At 53.3% G+C, this 23,907-nt stretch overlaps 1 protein-coding gene across 1 annotated transcript in view; it reads left to right on the top strand.

Moving 5' to 3' along the window:
- The window catches only part of GXYLT2 (glucoside xylosyltransferase 2), a 211,710-nt gene that overhangs the window by 86,409 nt on the left and 101,394 nt on the right, over window positions 1-23,907 (top strand). The window contains exon 2 of the mRNA XM_078661877.1: window positions 15,212-15,401. Coding sequence (XP_078518003.1) covers window positions 15,212-15,401 — 190 coding nt within the window. The remainder of the gene's footprint in view (window positions 1-15,211; window positions 15,402-23,907) is intronic.

Raw genomic sequence — 23,907 nt, 5'->3', positions numbered from 1 at the left:
AGACACAGTGTGTACAGACCCCTGGGGCGGAGGCCAGACACAGTGTGTACAGACCCCTGGGGCAGAGGCCAGACACAGTGTGCGCAGACCCCTGGGGCAGAGGCCAGACACAGTATGTGCAGACCACAGGGGAGAGGCCAGACACAGTGTGCGCAGACCCCTGGGGCAGAGGCCAGACACAGTATGTGCAGACCACAGGGGAGAGGCCAGACACAGTGTGTGCAGACCCCTGGGGCAGAGGCCAGACACAGTATGTGCAGACCACAGGGGAGAGGCCAGACACAGTGTGTGCAGACCCCTGGGGCTGAGGCCAGACACAGTGTGTGCAGACCCCTGGGGCAGAGGCCACACACAGTGTGTACAGACCCCTGGGGCGGAGGCCAGACACCGTATGTGCAGACCCCTGGGACAGAGGCCAGACACAGTGTGTGCAGACCCCTGGGACAGAGACCAGACACAGTGTGTGCAGACCCCTGGGGCTGAGGCCAGACACAGTGTGCGCAGACCCCTGGGGCAGAGGCCAGACACAGTATGTGCAGACCACAGGGGAGAGGCCAGACACAGTGTGTGCAGACCCCTGGGGCAGAGGCCAGACACAGTATGTGCAGACCACAGGGGAGAGGCCAGACACAGTGTGTGCAGACCCCTGGGGCTGAGGCCAGACACAGTGTGTGCAGACCCCTGGGGTAGAGGCCAGACACAGTGTGTACAGACCCCTGGGGCGGAGGCCAGACACAGTGTGTGCAGACCTCTGGGGCTGAGGCCAGACACAGTATGTGCAGACCCCTGGGGCTGAGGCCAGACACAGTATGTGCAGACCACAGGGGAGAGGCCAGACACAGTGTGTGCAGACCCCTGGGGCTGAGGCCAGACACAGTGTGTGCAGACCCCTGGGGTAGAGGCCAGACACAGTGTGTGCAGACCCCTGGGGTGGAGGCCAGACACAGTGTGCGCAGAGCCCTCGGACAGAGGCCAGACACAGTGTGTGCAGACCCCTGGGGCAGAGGCCAGACACAGTGTGTGCAGACCCCTGGGGTAGAGGCCAGACACAGTGTGTGCAGACCCCTGGACAGAGGCCAGACACAGTGTGTGCAGACCCCTGGGGTAGAGGCCAGACACAGTGTGTGCAGACCCCTGGGACAGAGGCCAGACACAGTGTGTGCAGACCCCTGGGACAGAGGCCAGACACAGTGTGTGCAGACCCCTGGGGTAGAGGCCAGACACAGTGTGTGCAGACCCCTCGGACTTAGGCCAGACACAGTGTGTGCAGACCCCTGGGACAGAGGCCAGACACAGTGTGTGCAGACCCTTGGGGCAGAGGCCAGACACAGTATGTGCAGACCCCTGGGACAGGGGCCAGACACAGTGTGTGCAGACCCCTGGGGCTGAGGCCAGACACAGTGTGTGCAGACCCCTGGGGCGGAGGCCAGACACAGTGTGTGCAGACCCCTGGGGCAGAGGCCAGACACAGTGTGTGCAGACCCCTGGGGCAGAGGCCAGACACAGTGTGTGCAGACCCCTGGGACAGAGGCCAGACACAGTGTGTGCAGACCCCTGGGGCAGAGGCCAGACACAGTGTGTGCAGACCCCTGGGGCTGAGGCCAGACACAGTGTGTGCAGACCCCTGGGGCTGAGGCCAGACACAGTGTGTGCAGACCCCTGGGGCAGAGGCCAGACACAGTGTGTGCAGACCCCTGGGACAGAGGCCAGACACAGTGTGTGCAGACCCCCGGGGGGTAGAGGCCAGACACAGTGTGTGCAGACCCCTGGGGTAGAGGCCAGACACAGTGTGTACAGACCACAGGGGCAGAGGCCAGACACAGTGTGTACAGACCCCTGGGGTAGAGGCCAGACACAGTGTGTGCAGACCCCTGGGGCGGAGGCCAGACACCGTATGTGCAGACCCCTGGGACAGAGGCCAGACACAGTGTGTACAGACCCCTGGGGCAGAGGCCAGACACAGTGTGTACAGACCCCTGGGGCGGAGGCCAGACACCGTATGTGCAGATCCCTGGGACAGAGGCCAGACACAGTGTGTACAGACCCCTGGGGCAGAGGCCAGACACAGTGTGCGCAGACCCCTGGGGCAGAGGCCAGACACAGTATGTGCAGACCACAGGGGAGAGGCCAGACACAGTGTGTGCAGACCCCTGGGGCAGAGGCCAGACACAGTATGTGCAGACCACAGGGGGGAGGCCAGACACAGTGTGTGCAGACCCCTGGGGCTGAGGCCAGACACAGTGTGTGCAGACCCCTAGGGTAGAGGCCAGACACAGTGTGTACAGACCCCTGGGGCGGAGGCCAGACACAGTGTGTGCAGACCTCTGGGGCTGAGGCCAGACACAGTATGTGCAGACCCCTGGGGCTGAGGCCAGACACAGTGTGTGCAGACCCCTGGGGTAGAGGCCAGACACAGTGTGTACAGACCTCTGGGGCGGAGGCCAGACACAGTGTGTGCAGACCTCTGGGGCTGAGGCCAGACACAGTGTGTGCAGACCACAGGGGCAGAGGCCAGACACAGTGTGTGCAGACCCCTGGGGCTGAAGCCAGACACAGTGTGTGCAGACCTCTGGGGCTGAGGCCAGACACAGTATGTGCAGACCCCTGGGGCTGAGGCCAGACACAGTGTGTGCAGACCCCTGGGACAGAGGCCAGACACAGTGTGTGCAGACCTCTGGGGCTGAGGCCAGACACAGTGTGTGCAGACCCCTGGGGCTGAGGCCAGACACAGTGTGTGCAGACCCCTTGGACAGAGGCCAGACACAGTGTGTGCAGACCTATGGGGCGGAGGCCAGACACAGTGTGTGCAGACCCCTGGGGCAGAGGCCAGACACAGTGTGTGCAGACCCCTGGGGCGGAGGCCAGACACAGTGTGTGCAGACCCCTGGGGCTGAAGCCAGACACAGTGTGTGCAGACCTCTGGGGCTGAGGCCAGACACAGTATGTGCAGACCCCTGGGGCTGAGGCCAGACACAGTGTGTGCAGACCCCTGGGACAGAGGCCAGACACAGTGTGTGCAGACCTCTGGGGCTGAGGCCAGACACAGTGTGTGCAGACCCCTGGGGCTGAGGCCAGACACAGTGTGTACAGACCCCTGGGGCAGAGGCCAGACACAGTGTGTACAGACCCCTGGGGCGGAGGCCAGACACCGTATGTGCAGACCCCTGGGACAGAGGCCAGACACAGTGTGTACAGACCCCTGGGGCAGAGGCCAGACACAGTGTGCGCAGACCCCTGGGGCAGAGGCCAGACACAGTATGTGCAGACCACAGGGGAGAGGCCAGACACAGTGTGTGCAGACCCCTGGGGCAGAGGCCAGACACAGTATGTGCAGACCACAGGGGAGAGGCCAGACACAGTGTGTGCAGACCCCTGGGGCTGAGGCCAGACACAGTGTGTGCAGACCCCTGGGGTAGAGGCCAGACACAGTGTGTACAGACCCCTGGGGCGGAGGCCAGACACAGTGTGTGCAGACCTCTGGGGCTGAGGCCCGACACAGTATGTGCAGACCCCTGGGGCTGAGGCCAGACACAGTGTGTGCAGACCCCTGGGGTAGAGGCCAGACACAGTGTGTACAGACCTCTGGGGCGGAGGCCAGACACAGTGTGTGCAGACCTCTGGGGCTGAGGCCAGACACAGTATGTGCAGACCCCTGGGGCTGAGGCCAGACACAGTGTGTGCAGACCACAGGGGCAGAGGCCAGACACAGTGTGTGCAGACCCCTGGGGCTGAAGCCAGACACAGTGTGTGCAGACCTCTGGGGCTGAGGCCAGACACAGTATGTGCAGACCCCTGGGGCTGAGGCCAGACACAGTGTGTGCAGACCCCTGGGACAGAGGCCAGACACAGTGTGTGCAGACCCCTGGGGCGGAGGCCAGACACAGTGTGTGCAGACCCCTGGGGCAGAGGCCAGACACAGTGTGTGCAGACCCCTGGGGCGGAGGCCAGACACAGTGTGTGCAGACCCCTGGGGCTGAAGCCAGACACAGTGTGTGCAGACCTCTGGGGCTGAGGCCAGACACAGTATGTGCAGACCCCTGGGGCTGAGGCCAGACACAGTGTGTGCAGACCCCTGGGACAGAGGCCAGACACAGTGTGTGCAGACCTCTGGGGCTGAGGCCAGACACAGTGTGTGCAGACCCCTGGGGCTGAGGCCAGACACAGTGTGTGCAGACCCCTGGGACAGAGGCCAGACACAGTGTGTGCAGACCTCTGGGGCTGAGGCCAGACACAGTGTGTGCAGACCCCTGGGGCTGAGGCCAGACACAGTGTGTACAGACCCCTGGGGCAGAGGCCAGACACAGTGTGTACAGACCCCTGGGGCGGAGGCCAGACACCGTATGTGCAGACCTCTGGGACAGAGGCCAGACACAGTGTGTGCAGACCCCTGGAGAGAGGCCAGACACAGTGTGTGCAGACCCCTGGGGCAGAGGCCAGACACAGTATGTGCAGACCCCTGGGGCGGAGGCCAGACACCGTATGTGCAGACCCCTGGGGCAGAGACCAGACCCAGTGTGTGCAGACCCCTGGGGCAGAGGCCAGACACAGTGTGTGCAGACCCCTGGGACAGAGGCCAGACACAGTGTGTGCAGACCCCTGGGGCAGAGGCCAGACACAGTGTGTGCAGACCCCTGGGGCAGAGGCCAGACACAGTATGTGCAGACCCCTGGGGCAGAGGCCAGACACAGTGTGTGCAGACCTCTGGGGCAGAGGCCAGACACAGTATGTGCAGACCCCTGGGGCAGAGGCCAGACACAGTATGTGCAGACTCCTGGGCCAGGTTGGCAGGGGTGGGTGCACTGCTGTTTCACTTTGCACCTTTGTAGTGCCTTTCACTTGTCAGTGTGTTTTGTTATGCACACTTGCACGGGTGCTCTTTAGGCGCTAGAGCATTGCTGTTTGATGTGGTCTGTTGAGAAATGTCTATTTTAAACATTTCCGCTGCACCTCACTTTCACGTTTGAACTCAGCTGTGCACATTTCAACCGCTGCACACTGTGCACATGAGTCGCTCTCCTCTTGAGAATTTGCCCCTAGTCTTTCCATTTCCATATTTGCACTGCTGTTCGTTTTCACAATTGCTGCTATTTGTTGTGCATATTTTAACAATATTCACGTTTCTCTTTGGTTCTAATGATCCCTTGCTTTCTAAGTTTGTATATTTTGCTCTCATGACATGCGCAGTGTCGTACATTTTGCCTGTTTACATTCCTGTCTACTTTACACATTTACACGGTTTTGCACTTTACGCTTTTGCACTTCTGCTCGCTTGGCTGCACTTCACTTACATTGCTGTTATCTGTGAACTTTTACACTGTTGCTTTCTTTGCACTTTTTGGCTCAAGACGATTTTTCACTTTTACACTCATGCTTACTTTAGAAATGTACCCTCATTTAAAATGTTGTTCACTTCTATTTTACAATATTACTCTCTTTGCACATTTTATCTCCTACCCACTTCATTCATTTGCACTGCTGAAGGCTCTATTCATTTACACTAAATTCCACTGATCTTCAGTTTGCACTTGAATTCTGATATTCAGTTTGCTGTTTTATTTTGATCTTCAGTTTGCAGTTTTATTTTGATCTTCAGTTTGCAGTTTTATTTTGATCTTCAGTTTGCAGTTTTATTTTGATCTTCAGTTTGCAGTTTTATTTTGATATTCAGTTTGCAGTTTTATTCTGATACTCTATTTGCACATTTGGGCAGCTACCCGCTGTGCACGTTTGCAGCGGTACTCACTTTGCACACTCCCACTCTTTCTTTCCACTGTTGTGCATTTTGTAGATTTACACTCTGGTCTCTTTGCACTTTTGCGCTGCTCTCCACTTAGCACATTTGCAATGTTTGCTCCTTTGAATGTGTGCATCCCTGCACTCTTTGCCCATTGTCACTCATTTACACACATATTCCCACCCTTTGAACACGTGGGCTGCTGTCAATTTCTCTCATTTGCACTGCTGCTCGCTTTGCACATTTTCACTCACTCACAATGCTGTTCCCTTTTCAATGTCGCGCTGCTGCTATCTTTGCACATTCAGGCTCTGCACATTTCCACTCCTGCTGCTTTGCGCACAGTGGTTACGCACACTTGCCTTCCTTGGTCTGTGGCTCGCTTTGCGCACAGTGGTTTTGCACACTTGCCTTCCTTGGTCTGTGGCTCGCTTTGCACACAGTGGTTGCGCACCCTTGCCTTCCTTGGTCTGTCGCTTGCTTTGCACACAGTGGTTTTGCACACTTACCTTCCTTGGTCTGTGGCTCGCTTTGCGCACAGTGGTTTCTCACACTTGCCTTCCTTGGTCTGTGGCTCGCTTTGCACACAGTGGTTACGCACACTTGCCTTCCTTGGTCTGTGGCTCGCTTTGCACACAGTGGTTTCTCACACTTGCCTTCCTTGGTCTGTGGCTCGCTTTGCACACAGTGGTTTTGCACACTTGCCTTCCTTGGTCTGTTGTTCGCTTTGCGCGCAGTGGTTTTGCACACTTTCTTTCCTTGGTCTGTGGCTCGCTTTGCGCACAGTGGTTTTGCACACTTGCCTTCCTTGGTCTGTCGCTTGCTTTGCACACAGTGGTTTTGCACACTTACCTTCCTTGGTCTGTGGCTCGCTTTGCGCACAGTGGTTTCTCACACTTGCCTTCCTTGGTCTATGGCTCGCTTTGCACACAGTGGTTTTGCACACTTGCCTTCCTTGGTCTGTTGTTCGCTTTGCGCACAGTGGTTTTGCACACTTCCTTTCCTTGGTCTGTGGCTCGCTTTGCGCACAGTGGTTTTGCACACTTGCCTTCCTTGGTCTGTTGCTCGCTTTGCACACAGTGGTTGCGCACCCTTGCCTTCCTTGGTCTGTGGCTCGCTTTGCACACAGTGGTTTTGCACACTTACCTTCCTTGGTCTGTGGCTCACTTTGCGCACAGTGGTTTCTCACACTTGCCTTCCTTGGTCTGTGGCTTGCTTTGCGCACAGTGGTTTTGCACACTTGCCTTCCTCGGTCTGTTGCTCGCTTTGCACACAGTGGTTGCGCACCCTTGCCTTCCTTGGTCTGTGGCTCGCTTTGCACACAGTGGTTTTGCACACTTGCCTTCCTTGGTCTGTTGTCCGCTTTGCACACAGTGGTTGCGCACCCTTGCCTTCCTTGGTCTGTGGCTCGCTTTGCACACAGTGGTTTTGCACACTTGCCTTCCTTGGTCTGTTGCTCGCTTTGCACACAGTGGTTGCGCACACTTGCCTTCCTTGGTCTGTGGCTCGCTTTGCGCACAGTGGTTTCTCACACTTGCCTTCCTTGGTCTGTGGCTCGCTTTGCACACAGTGGTTTTGCACACTTGCCTTCCTTGGTCTGTGGCTCGCTTTGCGCACAGTGGTTTCTCACACTTCCCTTTCTTGGTCTGTGGCTCGCTTTGCGCACAGTGGTTACGCACACTTGCCTTCCTTGGTCTGTGGCTCGCTTTGCACATAGTGGTTTTGCACACTTGCCTTCCTTGGTCTGTGGCTCGCTTTGCGCACAGTGGTTTCTCACACTTGCCTTCCTTGGTCTGTGGCTCGCTTTGCACACAGTGGTTTCTCACACTTGCCTTCCTTGGTCTGTGGCTCGCTTTGCACACAGTGGTTTCTCACACTTGCCTTCCTTGGTCTGTGGCTCGCTTTGCACACAGTGGTTTCTCACACTTGCCTTCCTTGGACTGTGGCTCGCTTTGCGCACAGTGGTTATGCACACTTGCCTTCCTTGGTCTGTGGCTCGCTTTGCACACAGTGGTTTCTCACACTTGCCTTCCTTGGTCTGTGGCTCGCTTTGCACACAGTGGTTTCTCACACTTGCCTTCCTTGTTCTGTGGCTCGCTTTGCACACAGTGGTTACGCACACTTGCCTTCCTTGGTCTGTGGCTCGCTTTGCGCACAGTGGTTTCTCACACTTGCCTTCCTTGGTCTGTGGCTCGCTTTGCGCACAGTGGTTTCTCACATTTGCCTTCCTTGGTCTGTGGCTCGCTTTGCGCACAGTGGTTTCTCACACTTGCCTTCCTTGGTCTGTGGCTCGCTTTGCGCACAGTGGTTTCTCACACTTGCCTTCCTTGGTCTGTGGCTCGCTTTGCGCACAGTGGTTTCTCACACTTGCCTTCCTTGGTCTGTGGCTCGCTTTACGCACAGTGGTTACGCACACTTGCCTTCCTTGGTCTGTGGCTCGCTTTGCACACAGTGGTTTCTCACACTTGCCTTCCTTGGTCTGTGGCTCGCTTTGCACACAGTGGTTTCTCACACTTGCCTTCCTTGGTCTGTGGCTCGCTTTGCATACAGTGGTTTTGCACACTTGCCTTCCTTGGTCTGTGGCTCGCTTTGCACACAGTGGTTTTGCACACTTGCCTTCCTTGGTCTGTCGCTTGCTTTGCACACAGTGGTTTTGCACACTTACCTTCCTTGGTCTGTGGCTCGCTTTGCGCACAGTGGTTTCTCACACTTGCCTTCCTTGGTCTATGGCTCGCTTTGCACACAGTGGTTTTGCACACTTGCCTTCCTTGGTCTGTTGTTCGCTTTGCGCACAGTGGTTTTGCACACTTTCTTTCCTTGGTCTGTGGCTCGCTTTGCGCACAGTGGTTTTGCACACTTGCCTTCCTTGGTCTGTTGCTCGCTTTGCACACAGTGGTTGCGCACCCTTGCCTTCCTTGGTCTGTGGCTCGCTTTGCACACAGTGGTTTTGCACACTTGCCTTCCTTGGTCTGTGGCTCGCTTTGCGCACAGTGGTTTCTCACACTTGCCTTCCTTGGTCTGTGGCTTGCTTTGCGCACAGTGGTTTTGCACACTTGCCTTCCTCGGTCTGTTGCTCGCTTTGCACACAGTGGTTGCGCACCCTTGCCTTCCTTGGTCTGTGGCTCGCTTTGCACACAGTGGTTTTGCACACTTGCCTTCCTTGGTCTGTTGTCCGCTTTGCACACAGTGGTTGCGCACCCTTGCCTTCCTTGGTCTGTGGCTCGCTTTGCACACAGTGGTTTTGCACACTTGCCTTCCTTGGTCTGTTGCTCGCTTTGCACACAGTGGTTGCGCACACTTGCCTTCCTTGGTCTGTGGCTCGCTTTGCGCACAGTGGTTTCTCACACTTGCCTTCCTTGGTCTGTGGCTCGCTTTGCACACAGTGGTTTTGCACACTTGCCTTCCTTGGTCTGTGGCTCGCTTTGCGCACAGTGGTTTCTCACACTTCCCTTTCTTGGTCTGTGGCTCGCTTTGCGCACAGTGGTTACGCACACTTGCCTTCCTTGGTCTGTGGCTCGCTTTGCACATAGTGGTTTTGCACACTTGCCTTCCTTGGTCTGTGGCTCGCTTTGCGCACAGTGGTTTCTCACACTTGCCTTCCTTGGTCTGTGGCTCGCTTTGCACACAGTGGTTTCTCACACTTGCCTTCCTTGGTCTGTGGCTCGCTTTGCACACAGTGGTTTCTCACACTTGCCTTCCTTGGTCTGTGGCTCGCTTTGCACACAGTGGTTTCTCACACTTGCCTTCCTTGGACTGTGGCTCGCTTTGCGCACAGTGGTTATGCACACTTGCCTTCCTTGGTCTGTGGCTCGCTTTGCACACAGTGGTTTCTCACACTTGCCTTCCTTGGTCTGTGGCTCGCTTTGCACACAGTGGTTTCTCACACTTGCCTTCCTTGGTCTGTGGCTCGCTTTGCACACAGTGGTTACGCACACTTGCCTTCCTTGGTCTGTGGCTCGCTTTGCGCACAGTGGTTTCTCACACTTGCCTTCCTTGGTCTGTGGCTCGCTTTGCGCACAGTGGTTTCTCACACTTGCCTTCCTTGGTCTGTGGCTCGCTTTGCGCACAGTGGTTTCTCACACTTGCCTTCCTTGGTCTGTGGCTCGCTTTGCGCACAGTGGTTTCTCACACTTGCCTTCCTTGGTCTGTGGCTCGCTTTGCGCACAGTGGTTTCTCACACTTGCCTTCCTTGGTCTGTGGCTCGCTTTACGCACAGTGGTTACGCACACTTGCCTTCCTTGGTCTGTGGCTCGCTTTGCACACAGTGGTTTCTCACACTTGCCTTCCTTGGTCTGTGGCTCGCTTTGCACACAGTGGTTTCTCACACTTGCCTTCCTTGGTCTGTGGCTCGCTTTGCATACAGTGGTTTTGCACACTTGCCTTCCTTGGTCTGTGGCTCGCTTTGCACACAGTGGTTTCTCACACTTGCCTTCCTTGGTCTATGGCTCGCTTTGCACACAGTGGTTTCTCACACTTGCCTTCCTTGGTCTGTGGCTCGCTTTGCACACAGTGGTTTCTCACACTTGCCTTTCTTGGTCTGTGGCTCGCTTTGCACACAGTGGTTTCTCACACTTGCCTTCCTTGGTCTGTGGCTCGCTTTGCACACAGTGGTTTTGCACACTTGCCTTCCTTGGTCTGTGGCTCGCTTTGCACACAGTGGTTATGCACACTTGCCTTCCTTGGTCTGTGGCTTGCTTTGCGCACAGTGGTTTCTCACACTTGCCTTCCTTGGTCTGTGGCTCGCTTTGCGCACAGTGGTTATGCACACTTGCCTTCCTTGGTCTGTGGCTCGCTTTGCGCACAGTGGTTACGCACACTTGCCTTCCTTGGTCTGTAACTCGCTTTGCGCACAGTGGTTACGCACACTTGCCTTCCTTGGTCTGTGGCTCGCTTTGCACACAGTGGTTTCTCACACTTGCCTTCCTTGGTCTGTGGCTCGCTTTGCACACAGTGGTTGCACACACTTGCCTTCCTTGGTCTGTGGCTCGCTTTGCACACAGTGGTTTCTCACACTTGCCTTCCTTGGTCTATGGCTCGCTTTGCACACTTGCCTTCCTTGGTCTGTGGCTCGCTTTGCACACAGTGGTTACGCACACTTGCCTTCCTTGGTCTGTTGTCCGCTTTGCACACAGTGGTTGCGCACCCTTGCCTTCCTTGGTCTGTGGCTCGCTTTGCACACAGTGGTTTTGCACACTTGCCTTCCTTGGTCTGTTGCTCGCTTTGCACACAGTGGTTGCGCACACTTGCCTTCCTTGGTCTGTGGCTCGCTTTGCGCACAGTGGTTTCTCACACTTGCCTTCCTTGGTCTGTGGCTCGCTTTGCACACAGTGGTTTTGCACACTTGCCTTCCTTGGTCTGTGGCTCGCTTTGCGCACAGTGGTTTCTCACACTTCCCTTTCTTGGTCTGTGGCTCGCTTTGCGCACAGTGGTTACGCACACTTGCCTTCCTTGGTCTGTGGCTCGCTTTGCACATAGTGGTTTTGCACACTTGCCTTCCTTGGTCTGTGGCTCGCTTTGCGCACAGTGGTTTCTCACACTTGCCTTCCTTGGTCTGTGGCTCGCTTTGCACACAGTGGTTTCTCACACTTGCCTTCCTTGGTCTGTGGCTCGCTTTGCACACAGTGGTTTCTCACACTTGCCTTCCTTGGTCTGTGGCTCGCTTTGCACACAGTGGTTTCTCACACTTGCCTTCCTTGGACTGTGGCTCGCTTTGCGCACAGTGGTTATGCACACTTGCCTTCCTTGGTCTGTGGCTCGCTTTGCACACAGTGGTTCGCTTTGCACACAGTGGTTTCTCACACTTGCCTTCCTTGGTCTGTGGCTCGCTTTGCACACAGTGGTTTCTCACACTTGCCTTCCTTGGTCTGTGGCTCGCTTTGCACACAGTGGTTACGCACACTTGCCTTCCTTGGTCTGTGGCTCGCTTTGCGCACAGTGGTTTCTCACACTTGCCTTCCTTGGTCTGTGGCTCGCTTTGCGCACAGTGGTTTCTCACACTTGCCTTCCTTGGTCTGTGGCTCGCTTTGCGCACAGTGGTTTCTCACACTTGCCTTCCTTGGTCTGTGGCTCGCTTTGCGCACAGTGGTTTCTCACACTTGCCTTCCTTGGTCTGTGGCTCGCTTTGCGCACAGTGGTTTCTCACACTTGCCTTCCTTGGTCTGTGGCTCGCTTTACGCACAGTGGTTACGCACACTTGCCTTCCTTGGTCTGTGGCTCGCTTTGCACACAGTGGTTTCTCACACTTGCCTTCCTTGGTCTGTGGCTCGCTTTGCACACAGTGGTTTCTCACACTTGCCTTCCTTGGTCTGTGGCTCGCTTTGCATACAGTGGTTTTGCACACTTGCCTTCCTTGGTCTGTGGCTCGCTTTGCACACAGTGGTTTTGCACACTTGCCTTCCTTGGTCTGTCGCTTGCTTTGCACACAGTGGTTTTGCACACTTACCTTCCTTGGTCTGTGGCTCGCTTTGCGCACAGTGGTTTCTCACACTTGCCTTCCTTGGTCTATGGCTCGCTTTGCACACAGTGGTTTTGCACACTTGCCTTCCTTGGTCTGTTGTTCGCTTTGCGCACAGTGGTTTTGCACACTTTCTTTCCTTGGTCTGTGGCTCGCTTTGCGCACAGTGGTTTTGCACACTTGCCTTCCTTGGTCTGTTGCTCGCTTTGCACACAGTGGTTGCGCACCCTTGCCTTCCTTGGTCTGTGGCTCGCTTTGCACACAGTGGTTTTGCACACTTGCCTTCCTTGGTCTGTGGCTCGCTTTGCGCACAGTGGTTTCTCACACTTGCCTTCCTTGGTCTGTGGCTTGCTTTGCGCACAGTGGTTTTGCACACTTGCCTTCCTCGGTCTGTTGCTCGCTTTGCACACAGTGGTTGCGCACCCTTGCCTTCCTTGGTCTGTGGCTCGCTTTGCACACAGTGGTTTTGCACACTTGCCTTCCTTGGTCTGTTGTCCGCTTTGCACACAGTGGTTGCGCACCCTTGCCTTCCTTGGTCTGTGGCTCGCTTTGCACACAGTGGTTTTGCACACTTGCCTTCCTTGGTCTGTTGCTCGCTTTGCACACAGTGGTTGCGCACACTTGCCTTCCTTGGTCTGTGGCTCGCTTTGCGCACAGTGGTTTCTCACACTTGCCTTCCTTGGTCTGTGGCTCGCTTTGCACACAGTGGTTTTGCACACTTGCCTTCCTTGGTCTGTGGCTCGCTTTGCGCACAGTGGTTTCTCACACTTCCCTTTCTTGGTCTGTGGCTCGCTTTGCGCACAGTGGTTACGCACACTTGCCTTCCTTGGTCTGTGGCTCGCTTTGCACATAGTGGTTTTGCACACTTGCCTTCCTTGGTCTGTGGCTCGCTTTGCGCACAGTGGTTTCTCACACTTGCCTTCCTTGGTCTGTGGCTCGCTTTGCACACAGTGGTTTCTCACACTTGCCTTCCTTGGTCTGTGGCTCGCTTTGCACACAGTGGTTTCTCACACTTGCCTTCCTTGGTCTGTGGCTCGCTTTGCACACAGTGGTTTCTCACACTTGCCTTCCTTGGACTGTGGCTCGCTTTGCGCACAGTGGTTATGCACACTTGCCTTCCTTGGTCTGTGGCTCGCTTTGCACACAGTGGTTTCTCACACTTGCCTTCCTTGGTCTGTGGCTCGCTTTGCACACAGTGGTTTCTCACACTTGCCTTCCTTGGTCTGTGGCTCGCTTTGCACACAGTGGTTACGCACACTTGCCTTCCTTGGTCTGTGGCTCGCTTTGCGCACAGTGGTTTCTCACACTTGCCTTCCTTGGTCTGTGGCTCGCTTTGCGCACAGTGGTTTCTCACACTTGCCTTCCTTGGTCTGTGGCTCGCTTTGCGCACAGTGGTTTCTCACACTTGCCTTCCTTGGTCTGTGGCTCGCTTTGCGCACAGTGGTTTCTCACACTTGCCTTCCTTGGTCTGTGGCTCGCTTTGCGCACAGTGGTTTCTCATACTTGCCTTCCTTGGTCTGTGGCTCGCTTTACGCACAGTGGTTACGCACACTTGCCTTCCTTGGTCTGTGGCTCGCTTTGCACACAGTGGTTTCTCACACTTGCCTTCCTTGGTCTGTGGCTCGCTTTGCACACAGTGGTTTCTCACACTTGCCTTCCTTGGTCTGTGGCTCGCTTTGCATACAGTGGTTTTGCACACTTGCCTTCCTTGGTCTGTGGCTCGCTTTGCACACAGTGGTTTCTCACACTTGCCTTCCTTGGTCTGTGGCTCGCTTTGCGCACAGTGGTTATGCACACTTGCCTTCCTTGGTCTGTGGCTCGCTTTGCGCACAGTGGTTACGCACACTTGCCTTCCTTGGTCTGTAACTCGCTTTGCGCACAGTGGTTACGCACACTTGCCTTCCTTGGTCTGTGGCTCGCTTTGCACACAGTGGTTTCTCACACTTGCCTTCCTTGGTCTGTGGCTCGCTTTGCACACAGTGGTTGCACACACTTGCCTTCCTTGGTCTGTGGCTCGCTTTGCACACAGTGGTTTCTCACACTTGCCTTCCTTGGTCTATGGCTCGCTTTGCACACTTGCCTTCCTTGGTCTGTGGCTCGCTTTGCACACAGTGGTTACGCACACTTGCCTTCCTTGGTCTGTGGCTCGCTTTGCGCACAGTGGTTACGCACACTTGCCTTCCTTGGTCTGTGGCTCGCTTTGCACACAGTGGTTGCACACACTTGCCTTCCTTGGTCTGTGGCTCGCTTTGCACACAGTGGTTACGCACACTTGCCTTCCTTGGTCTGCGGCTCGCTTTGCACACAGTGGTTTTGCACACTTGCCTTCCTTGGTTTTGTGGCTCGTTTTGCACACAGTGGTTTCTCACACTTGCCTTCCTTGGTCTGTGGCTTGCTTTGCACACAGTGGTTTCTCACACTTGCCTTCCTTGGTCTGTGGCTCGCTTTGCGCACAGTGGTTATGCACACTTGCCTTCCTTGGTCTGTGGCTCGCTTTGCATACAGTGGTTTTGCACACTTGCCTTCCTTGGTCTGTGGCTCGCTTTGCACAAAGTGGTTTCTCACACTTGCCTTCCTTGGTCTGTGGCTCGCTTTGCACACAGTGGTTTCTCACACTTGCCTTCCTTGGTCTGCGGCTCGCTTTGCACACAGTGGTTTTGCACACTTGCCTTCTTTGGTCTGTTGCTCGCTTTGCACACAGTGGTTGCGCACACTTGCCTTCCTTGTTCTGTTGCTCGCTTTGCGCACAGTGGTTACGTACACTTGCCTTCCTTGGTCTGTGGCTCGCTTTGCGCACAGTGGTTACGCACACTTGCCTTCCTTGGTCTGTGGCTCGCTTTGCACACAGTGGTTATGCACACTTGCCATCCTTGGTCTGTGGCTCGCTTTGCGCACAGTGGTTTTGCACACTTGCCTTCCTTGGTCTGTTGCTCGCTTTGCACACTTGTGATGCTGTTGGTAATGTGCTCTCAAGGCCACGAGTTCCTATTTTAACCTCTTCCCCTCTCCCTTCTTCCCTGCAGGAGGCGCTCGGAGCGCAGGCCGGCGCCTCTAGGCGCACCGGACGGCTGCATGCACCTGGCTGTGGTGGCCTGTGGAGAGCGCCTCGAAGAGACCCTCACCATGCTGAAGTCTGCCGTGCTCTTCAGTCACAAGAAGCTCCGGTTTCACATTTTCGCCGAGGAGGCTCTGAGAGCTGCGTTCGAGAAAGAGGTGAGTTTGGAGGTGGAGAAAAGGGGGGTTCACCGCGTGACATGAGACTCCATCAGGCGCACAACGCCCATAGCTCACCGGGCTTCAGCACCCTCCCCCCATACCCCCCCTCCTGTGTGTCAGCCCAGGCGGAGACAGCTTCGCGGGCTGGCGACCATCTTATTGCAGCCGCACCCGAGCACTTCACAGGTCTTTAAAAGACCATTTACTTGTTAATGAGGCTTTTGTTGTGTTTTCACCCCTTCTTGGACCCCCTCTGCCTATGGCTGGAAGAATCAGCCCTCTTAGGGCCCTGCTGTGGCGGGTCTGGATCTGTTTGGTGGGGTTGGGCTGTCGCTCGAGCTGGTGGTTGTGAGTCGGAGGGAGCTCTTGTGTGCGGTTGGGGCAGTCCTTCCTCTGGAACTTGTATCCGGCGGGGATGGCAGTGGCGGTGTCGGGGGCGGAGGTGGAGTTGCTCCAGGTTTCTCTGAAGAGGTGACGTCTGGCGAGGGGGTGTCGAGAGGTCCCAGATCTCTACAGCGTGTCTGTGCAGGGAGGGCACGTTGTGTAGGAGGCACCTCAGGGCTTTTGTTGGTGTGGGTGTCTGGCATGGGGACGGTGGCTTTGGGGGTGCGGAGGATGGTGAAGGTCTGGCAGCAGTGACGGCAGGAGAACTGGCTGCGGTTGGCGTTTGGCATGGACAGCTGGCAGTTGTTGTTCCTTCCGGGGTTGAGTGCGAGGAGGGCAGCTGAGTCATAGCGGTGGGTGGTCGGAGATCCAGGGTCCCTGGCGCTGGTCGCGGTCAGGTCACGGACTGGTGCAGACGGGCTTGCCTTTGGCGCACCAGCGGCATGCCCGCTGCATGCGACCGCTGCACAGCCACGCAGCAGCCGACATTAAATAGGGAAGGGTAAATAAAGACTATAAATTGTAAAAATCTGGAAGGGGGAGGGAAGTGCAGCTGGGAGGCGGGAGCGGGACCAGGCAGGGGGGAGGGGCCGCAGGGGCAGCATCAGCGGGAAGGGTGGCGGAAACGGGCACAACAACGGCACATGTACGAAGAACAGTACAAACAGTCAAAAACAGGCAAAATATAACAAAATACAGAAAAGACAATTGACAGGCACAATTGACAAAAGACAGAAAAATGGGCACAAACACAGACCACCATGCACTGGGGTAAGTTTGGAGGAGACAGACCAGCATGTGCCGGGCTAGGTCTCTGCCTCGTCTTCCATACTTTCCCCTTCTCATTTTTTCTCTTTATCTACTTCTTATGATTATCTTTGACCTTTCCTTTTTATTTCACTAAACAAATGTATCTTATTGTCTCTACTTGCTTTAAAGTTTTCACGGAATGTGCTGTTCTCACTTTGAAAGTCAGCAATCTCCTTATCACTGCTCTCACCCTGTTCCCTTGAACTTCTTCAAGTTAGTAACACCCCTACAAATTTGTAGAACACAGGAACCAAAATGGCATAATGACCTGTAAATGCAGATTAGACAGGAGGCAAGAGGAGAAAAGGGGGGATTGAGCACCTAGGAAGAGAAGAGAGGCAGCAAGGAAACACTTGGAGGCAGAGCAGAGGGTGCTCGTGGGAAGATCTTGAGAAATAGCAATAAGATAGGCACAGAAGAGCCAGGCCACAAAGCCATTGGAAAGTAATACACAGGAAATGGATTAGAAGAGGGGGTAAGGGTATAACTCTTCCAAACCTCCTCGGAGTGGCGCAAAGAAAACACAGACAGCAGGCAGGGTTCCAGAACAGATTCAAAGTATTTGTAGGTACCAGGGTATATTGGCCGGCCAAGGCAGAAGGCAGGCGTGCTTCCAAGTGTATATCTTACAACAAGCTTCTTCTGCCCTGAGCCTTTCTCGTGGGGCCTTTGTATATGTTAGAAAGAGCTGTCACCAGCAAAAACCCAAAGGGGCACAGTCTCACCCAGAGGGGACACTCCAAACATGGGTAATCATACAGAAAACAGAATTGCCGCGTAAGCACAAAACACAGAGCAAAATGTACATATTGCAGTATAAGCGAACAGAGAACAGGTTGAGCCAAACTTAACAAAAGAGACAGGAGGACTCAGGGTGTGGTTTGTGTTGACAGCTGTTGTAGGTGTCAGAGAGAGCAGTGGAGGGCCTCGGGTCCGGCTGGAACAGATTTGTGAAGGAGGGGGGATCACTGAGCTGCAGCTCAGAGCAACTGGTGCAGGGATAGAAATAGATAGCCCATTGGTTTGGGAGAGTACAGGAGAAATTTGGAATTGATTACCACATCTACATTAACCCTGGTGTTGTAATTACTCACACAGATTGGAGTAGATTTTCATCAGTTTATTGGTAGCAGCACAGATGACATCTTACACCGCTTCAATCCCAGGGCAATGAACTTCGCCGCCTAACTATGCATTCCACTCTTCCGCGTATAAACTGCACCCACATATGCTTTGATAAAGCAACTTTACATGTTAAAAAGCAAATAACCAATTGTCAAAAGTGAACTTTGAAATATCAGGTGACGGGGTGAGATGTCAGATGATAAGGTGACAGTTGGGCAAGATGGTGCCCGTACGCAGTGCCGTATCGGACGTGTGAGTCCTTTGCTCCTCTGACTCACTGACCCACAGGTTTTCCTCATGCGAGCTACCAGCGAGATACCGGGAGGTATTTGAAAGCTGCCACAGCCAAATGTTGCAAGTTATCTGAAGCCGCAAGTGCCGATAGTGAAAACATCAAGCGGCACACAAGCGGCTTTTCTCTTTTCATACCTGCAACGCTGTAAAACGTTGTCAACGCTGAAAACGCCGAAGATGCTGAAATCTTGAAGACGTCGTTTGTTTAAAGACGCTGAGCACTGAACGCTGCTGCGGTAACTGATCACAGCATTGACAGCCCTGATGAGACTTCGCTGAGCCTGGTGGGCGGTTTCCCACACAGGTGCCGTGAGTCTCCGACGCTTCGAGTATCGCGTCCTGTGATTCAGGGAATAGAAGGGAACCGCAAAATGAGCTGCAAAAGGATCAGCTACTATGGCGCCCAAAGGAACACGCAAAAACCGGGACCCAGAGGCAACTACAACTGTGAGTACGAGTGGTGCAGAGAAAGACATGAGTGGAGCTGCACAAAAAAAAATGGGGGGAGTAATTCCAGTTGAAAATCCCAACTTATCTAAACAAACGATATCTACCTTATTTATGGCAGTAGAAGAGAAAAAACGCAAAGAAGCAATGCGCAGCCCCCCCCAGACAGTATTAGAAATAGTTAATGTAGACTCTACCGTGTTGGTAGTGGAGAAAGGGCTACAAGGTGAACATTTGACTACTGCAGTGCCTCAAATTGTTGTTACGCCAGTAGCTGTTGCGTTGGTGAATGAAAACTCAGCTACCACTCCCTCAGGAGGCATCTGAGCTCCTGCCAATCGGAGAGAATTGTTATAGAGTCTGTGGAAGGGCTTAGTATGACAGGCCCAAATCTGGATACACATGTAACTAACGAGACAGAATCACTGGATTTTTACTCAGTGTCTGAGAATTCAGCCTCCTCATGTGAAGATTTGGCTGTTCAATATTCTAAACAAATGCGCTTGGAGGAAGGTGAGAGTGAAATTGATGATGATGACGAAGTCGAGGAATATATTGAAGACAGCCCTAATACTGTGAGAGGTGAGGGGGATGCCTCTATAACTGAGGGGGATGTAGGGGGCTGTCAAGTAGAGTTAACCGACAATATCACTTTAGCTACGATTTATCAGACAATCTTAACTCACATGGATAAAACAGAGCGAGATAGTCAAAAAATTCAAAATTCATGCCGGAAGTTGCAAAGTTCCATTCGTAGGCTGGCAAAGTCACATTCTGACTTTGGGGAAAGATTCCCCGAGGTTGAGACCAGAGTTTCCAATATTGAAGATGAACTAGTAAAACAAAAAATTGTCACTGAGAATTTAAATGCTAACAAAGAGGACTTACTTTTGAAAATGGCCGATTTCGAAAACCGCTCTCGGCGTAACAATTTAAGGCTAATGCAAATTCCAGAGGGTAAAGAAGGACAAGATCCACGCAAATTTACTGCTGAATTGTTTCAAAGTGGTACAAAAGGGGGTGGTGATGGAAGGAGCATCTGAACCAATCAAACACTCACACCCAGTCAACAGATCTGGGTTTAATCCATCACCGTTCTTTAGCCCACTCTGCCACCCCAGTTCAGACATGGCCATATGCAAATCAGTCTGACCCTGTGCCTCATGGGAACAGTCCAGCCCGAACTGCCAAGCCATGCCTTCCCTGGACCAGAATCAAGCTTCAGAGGACCGGTTTCTGGCATTTCAGCCGTCTTCAGCCCTGCTTGCTTGAATCCAGTGGCAAAGTGAGCAAGGGACTCACGTCTGAGCATACCCTGCCAACTTATGGCGAACAAAGTGGTACAAAAGGGGGTGGTGATGGAAGGAGCATCTGAACCAATCAAACACTCACACCCAGTCAACAGATCTGGGTTTAATCCATCACCGTTCTTTAGCCCACTCTGCCACCCCAGTTCAGACATGGCCATATGCAAATCAGTCTGACCCTGTGCCTCATGGGAACAGTCCAGCCCGAACTGCCAAGCCATGCCTTCCCTGGACCAGAATCAAGCTTCAGAGGACCGGTTTCTGGCATTTCAGCCGTCTTCAGCCCTGCTTGCTTGAATCCAGTGGCAAAGTGAGCAAGGGACTCACGTCTGAGCATACCCTGCCAACTTATGGCGAACAAAGTGGTACAAAAGGGGGTGGTGATGGAAGGAGCATCTGAACCAATCAACCACTCACACCCAGTCAACAGATCTGGGTTTAATCCATCACCGTTCTTTAGCCCACTCTGCCACCCCAGTTCAGACATGGCCATATGCAAATCAGTCTGACCCTGTGCCTCATGGGAACAGTCCAGCCCGAACTGCCAAGCCATGCCTTCCCTGGACCAGAATCAAGCTTCAGAGGACCGGTTTCTGGCATTTCAGCCGTCTTCAGCCCTGCTTGCTTGAATCCAGTGGCAAAGTGAGCAAGGGACTCACGTCTGAGCATACCCTGCCAACTTATGGCGAACAAAGTGGTACAAAAGGGGGTGGTGATGGAAGGAGCATCTGAACCAATCAAACACTCACACCCATTTCTGAAATGGGGTGGCTGAGTGGGCTAAAGAATGGTGATGGATTAAACCCAGATCAGTTGACTGAGGGTGAGTGTTTGATTTGCTCAAACGCTCCGTTCATCATCCCCTTTTGTATCGCTTTGTTCGCCCTAAGTGTGGCAGGGTATGCTCAGACGTGAGTCCCTTGCTCACTTGGCCACTGGATTCAAGATAGCCTGGCTGATGAGGATTATGAATCCGAAACCGGTCCCAGGATGCTTGTTTCCGGTCCATGGAAGACATGGCTTGGCAGTTCGGGCTGGACTGTTCCCATGAGGCACAGGGTCAGACTGATTTGCATAAAGCCATTTCTGAAATGGGGTGGCTGAGTGGGCTAAAGAATGGTGATGGATTAAACCCAGATCAGTTGACTGGGGGTGAGTGTTTGATTTGCTCAAACGCTCCGTTCATCATCCCCTTTTGTATCGCTTTGTTCGCCCTAAGTGTGGCAGGGTATGCTCAGACGTGAGTCCCTTGCTCACTTGGCCACTGGATTCAAGATAGCCTGGCTGATGAGGATTATGAATCCGAAACCGGTCCCAGGATGCTTGTTTCCGGTCCATGGAAGACATGGCTTGGCAGTTCGGGCTGGACTGTTCCCATGAGGCACAGGGTCAGACTGATTTGCATAAAGCCATTTCTGAAATGGGGTGGCTGAGTGGGCTAAAGAATGGTGATGGATTAAACCCAGATCAGTTGACTGGGGGTGAGTGTTTGATTTGCTCAAACGCTCCGTTCATCATCCCCTTTTGTATCGCTTTGTTCGCCCTAAGTGTGGCAGGGTATGCTCAGACGTGAGTCCCTTGCTCACTTGGCCACTGGATTCAAGATAGCCTGGCTGATGAGGATTATGAATCCGAAACCGGTCCCAGGATGCTTGTTTCCGGTCCATGGAAGACATGGCTTGGCAGTTCGGGCTGGACTGTTCCCATGAGGCACAGGGTCAGACTGATTTGCATAAAGCCATTTCTGAAATGGGGTGGCTGAGTGGGCTAAAGAATGGTGATGGATTAAACCCAGATCAGTTGACTGGGGGTGAGTGTTTGATTTGCTCAAACGCTCCGTTCATCATCCCCTTTTGTATCGCTTTGTTCGCCCTAAGTGTGGCAGGGTATGCTCAGACGTGAGTCCCTTGCTCACTTGGCCACTGGATTCAAGATAGCCTGGCTGATGAGGATTATGAATCCGAAACCGGTCCCAGGATGCTTGTTTCCGGTCCATGGAAGACATGGCTTGGCAGTTCGGGCTGGACTGTTCCCATGAGGCACAGGGTCAGACTGATTTGCATAAAGCCATTTCTGAAATGGGGTGGCTGAGTGGGCTAAAGAATGGTGATGGATTAAACCCAGATCAGTTGACTGGGGGTGAGTGTTTGATTTGCTCAAACGCTCCGTTCATCATCCCCTTTTGTATCGCTTTGTTCGCCCTAAGTGTGGCAGGGTATGCTCAGACGTGAGTCCCTTGCTCACTTGGCCACTGGATTCAAGATAGCCTGGCTGATGAGGATTATGAATCCGAAACCGGTCCCAGGATGCTTGTTTCCGGTCCATGGAAGACATGGCTTGGCAGTTCGGGCTGGACTGTTCCCATGAGGCACAGGGTCAGACTGATTTGCATAAAGCCATTTCTGAAATGGGGTGACTGAGTGGGCTAAAGAATGGTGATGGATTAAACCCAGATCAGTTGACTGGCGGTGAGTGTTTGATTTGCTCAAACGCTCCGTTCATCATCCCCTTTTGTATCGCTTTGTTCGCCCTAAGTGTGGCAGGGTATGCTCAGACGTGAGTCCCTTGCTCACTTGGCCACTGGATTCAAGATAGCCTGGCTGATGAGGATTATGAATCCGAAACCGGTCCCAGGATGCTTGTTTCCGGTCCATGGAAGACATGGCTTGGCAGTTCGGGCTGGACTGTTCCCATGAGGCACAGGGTCAGACTGATTAAACCCAGATCAGATTAAACCCAGATCAGTTGACTGGGGGTGAGTGTTTGATTTGCTCAAACGCTCCGTTCATCATCCCCTTTTGTATCGCTTTGTTCGCCCTAAGTGTGGCAGGGTATGCTCAGACGTGAGTCCCTTGCTCACTTGGCCACTGGATTCAAGATAGCCTGGCTGATGAGGATTATGAATCCGAAACCGGTCCCAGGATGCTTGTTTCCGGTCCATGGAAGACATGGCTTGGCAGTTCGGGCTGTATCGAATTGTTTCAAAGGGCATTTCCTGAGCTAAAAAGATGGGATTGGGACCGAGAGATTGAGCGTGTCCATAGATATCCATTTAACATTCAACTTAGATCTGGTGCAAATGCTAGTAAACCTAGACCGATTCTGGTGGCCTTCAACAGCTTCCGGGCTAGAGAAGATGTTTATATGAATACTCGACCTAACAGTAAAGGCAGGGGTGAAGGGTTTACTTTCTTTGCAACTCCGGACTACAGTAAATATACAATGGACACCCGATGGCAGTTAAGACAATTGGTGAACCAATTTCAACAAAAAGGCGCACAAGCCTATATTATGAATCCGGCTAAACTGAAAATCATTATTATAGAGAACACTCGATTTTTTACCAATGTGGCAGCTGCTAAAGGATACCTGCATGATATAAAAGATTCCTAGATTAGGGACTATTCGCTGTTACAGTTTAGGGATTCAATTTCTATATATATGATTTAAAGATATCTATGAAAATCAGAAAGTAGGATAATTGTTTTAGTAGTATCCACTGGTATATGTTTTGTTTGAGAATATTTGAAAGATTGAAAAGACTGGAATAGTACTTATTCAATGATGGAGGAAATGTTAACCTGTGGGCTGGGACGGGGGAGAGGTGGAACTCAGCACCATCACTAGGACCAGGAGTCCGAAAGCCTCAGTAATGGAGGGGCGGGGAGGGGGGAGGGCCAGTGAGCAAAGGGGTTCTTGGTGGAGGGGGGCACGGGGGTTAATGGGGGAAAATGCCACGGTGAGGTCAAATGATTGCATAGAATTAATAAAAAAGATTAGATCCAGTATCAAAGGAGGTGCAAGGAGTAAGACGGGGTACTCTAGCGCAATGTACGTAAACAGAGGTATAATTGGGAATTGTGGTAATGGTTAAGAATATCAAAATATGCTCTTTTAATGTCTCCGGCCTTAACAATATAAATAAAAGGAAGAGGATTGCATCTGAAATTCGATTTTTGAAGCCAGACATATTATGTCTACAGGAAACACACTTACCTTGGGAGAAAAGAGGTTTAGTATCTGATTTAGGGTACATAACACTGGCAACATCCCAACAAACAAGTATGATAAGAGGGGTAATGATCTTGATAAGACCACGGTTAGGTTCACTAGTCAATAGCTTAACGGATAAATGT

Source organism: Lissotriton helveticus, chromosome 9 (genome assembly GCF_964261635.1).
Source record: "Lissotriton helveticus chromosome 9, aLisHel1.1, whole genome shotgun sequence".
Lineage (NCBI taxonomy): Eukaryota > Metazoa > Chordata > Amphibia > Caudata > Salamandridae > Lissotriton > Lissotriton helveticus.
This window is presented reverse-complemented; position numbering and strand designations above follow the sequence as displayed.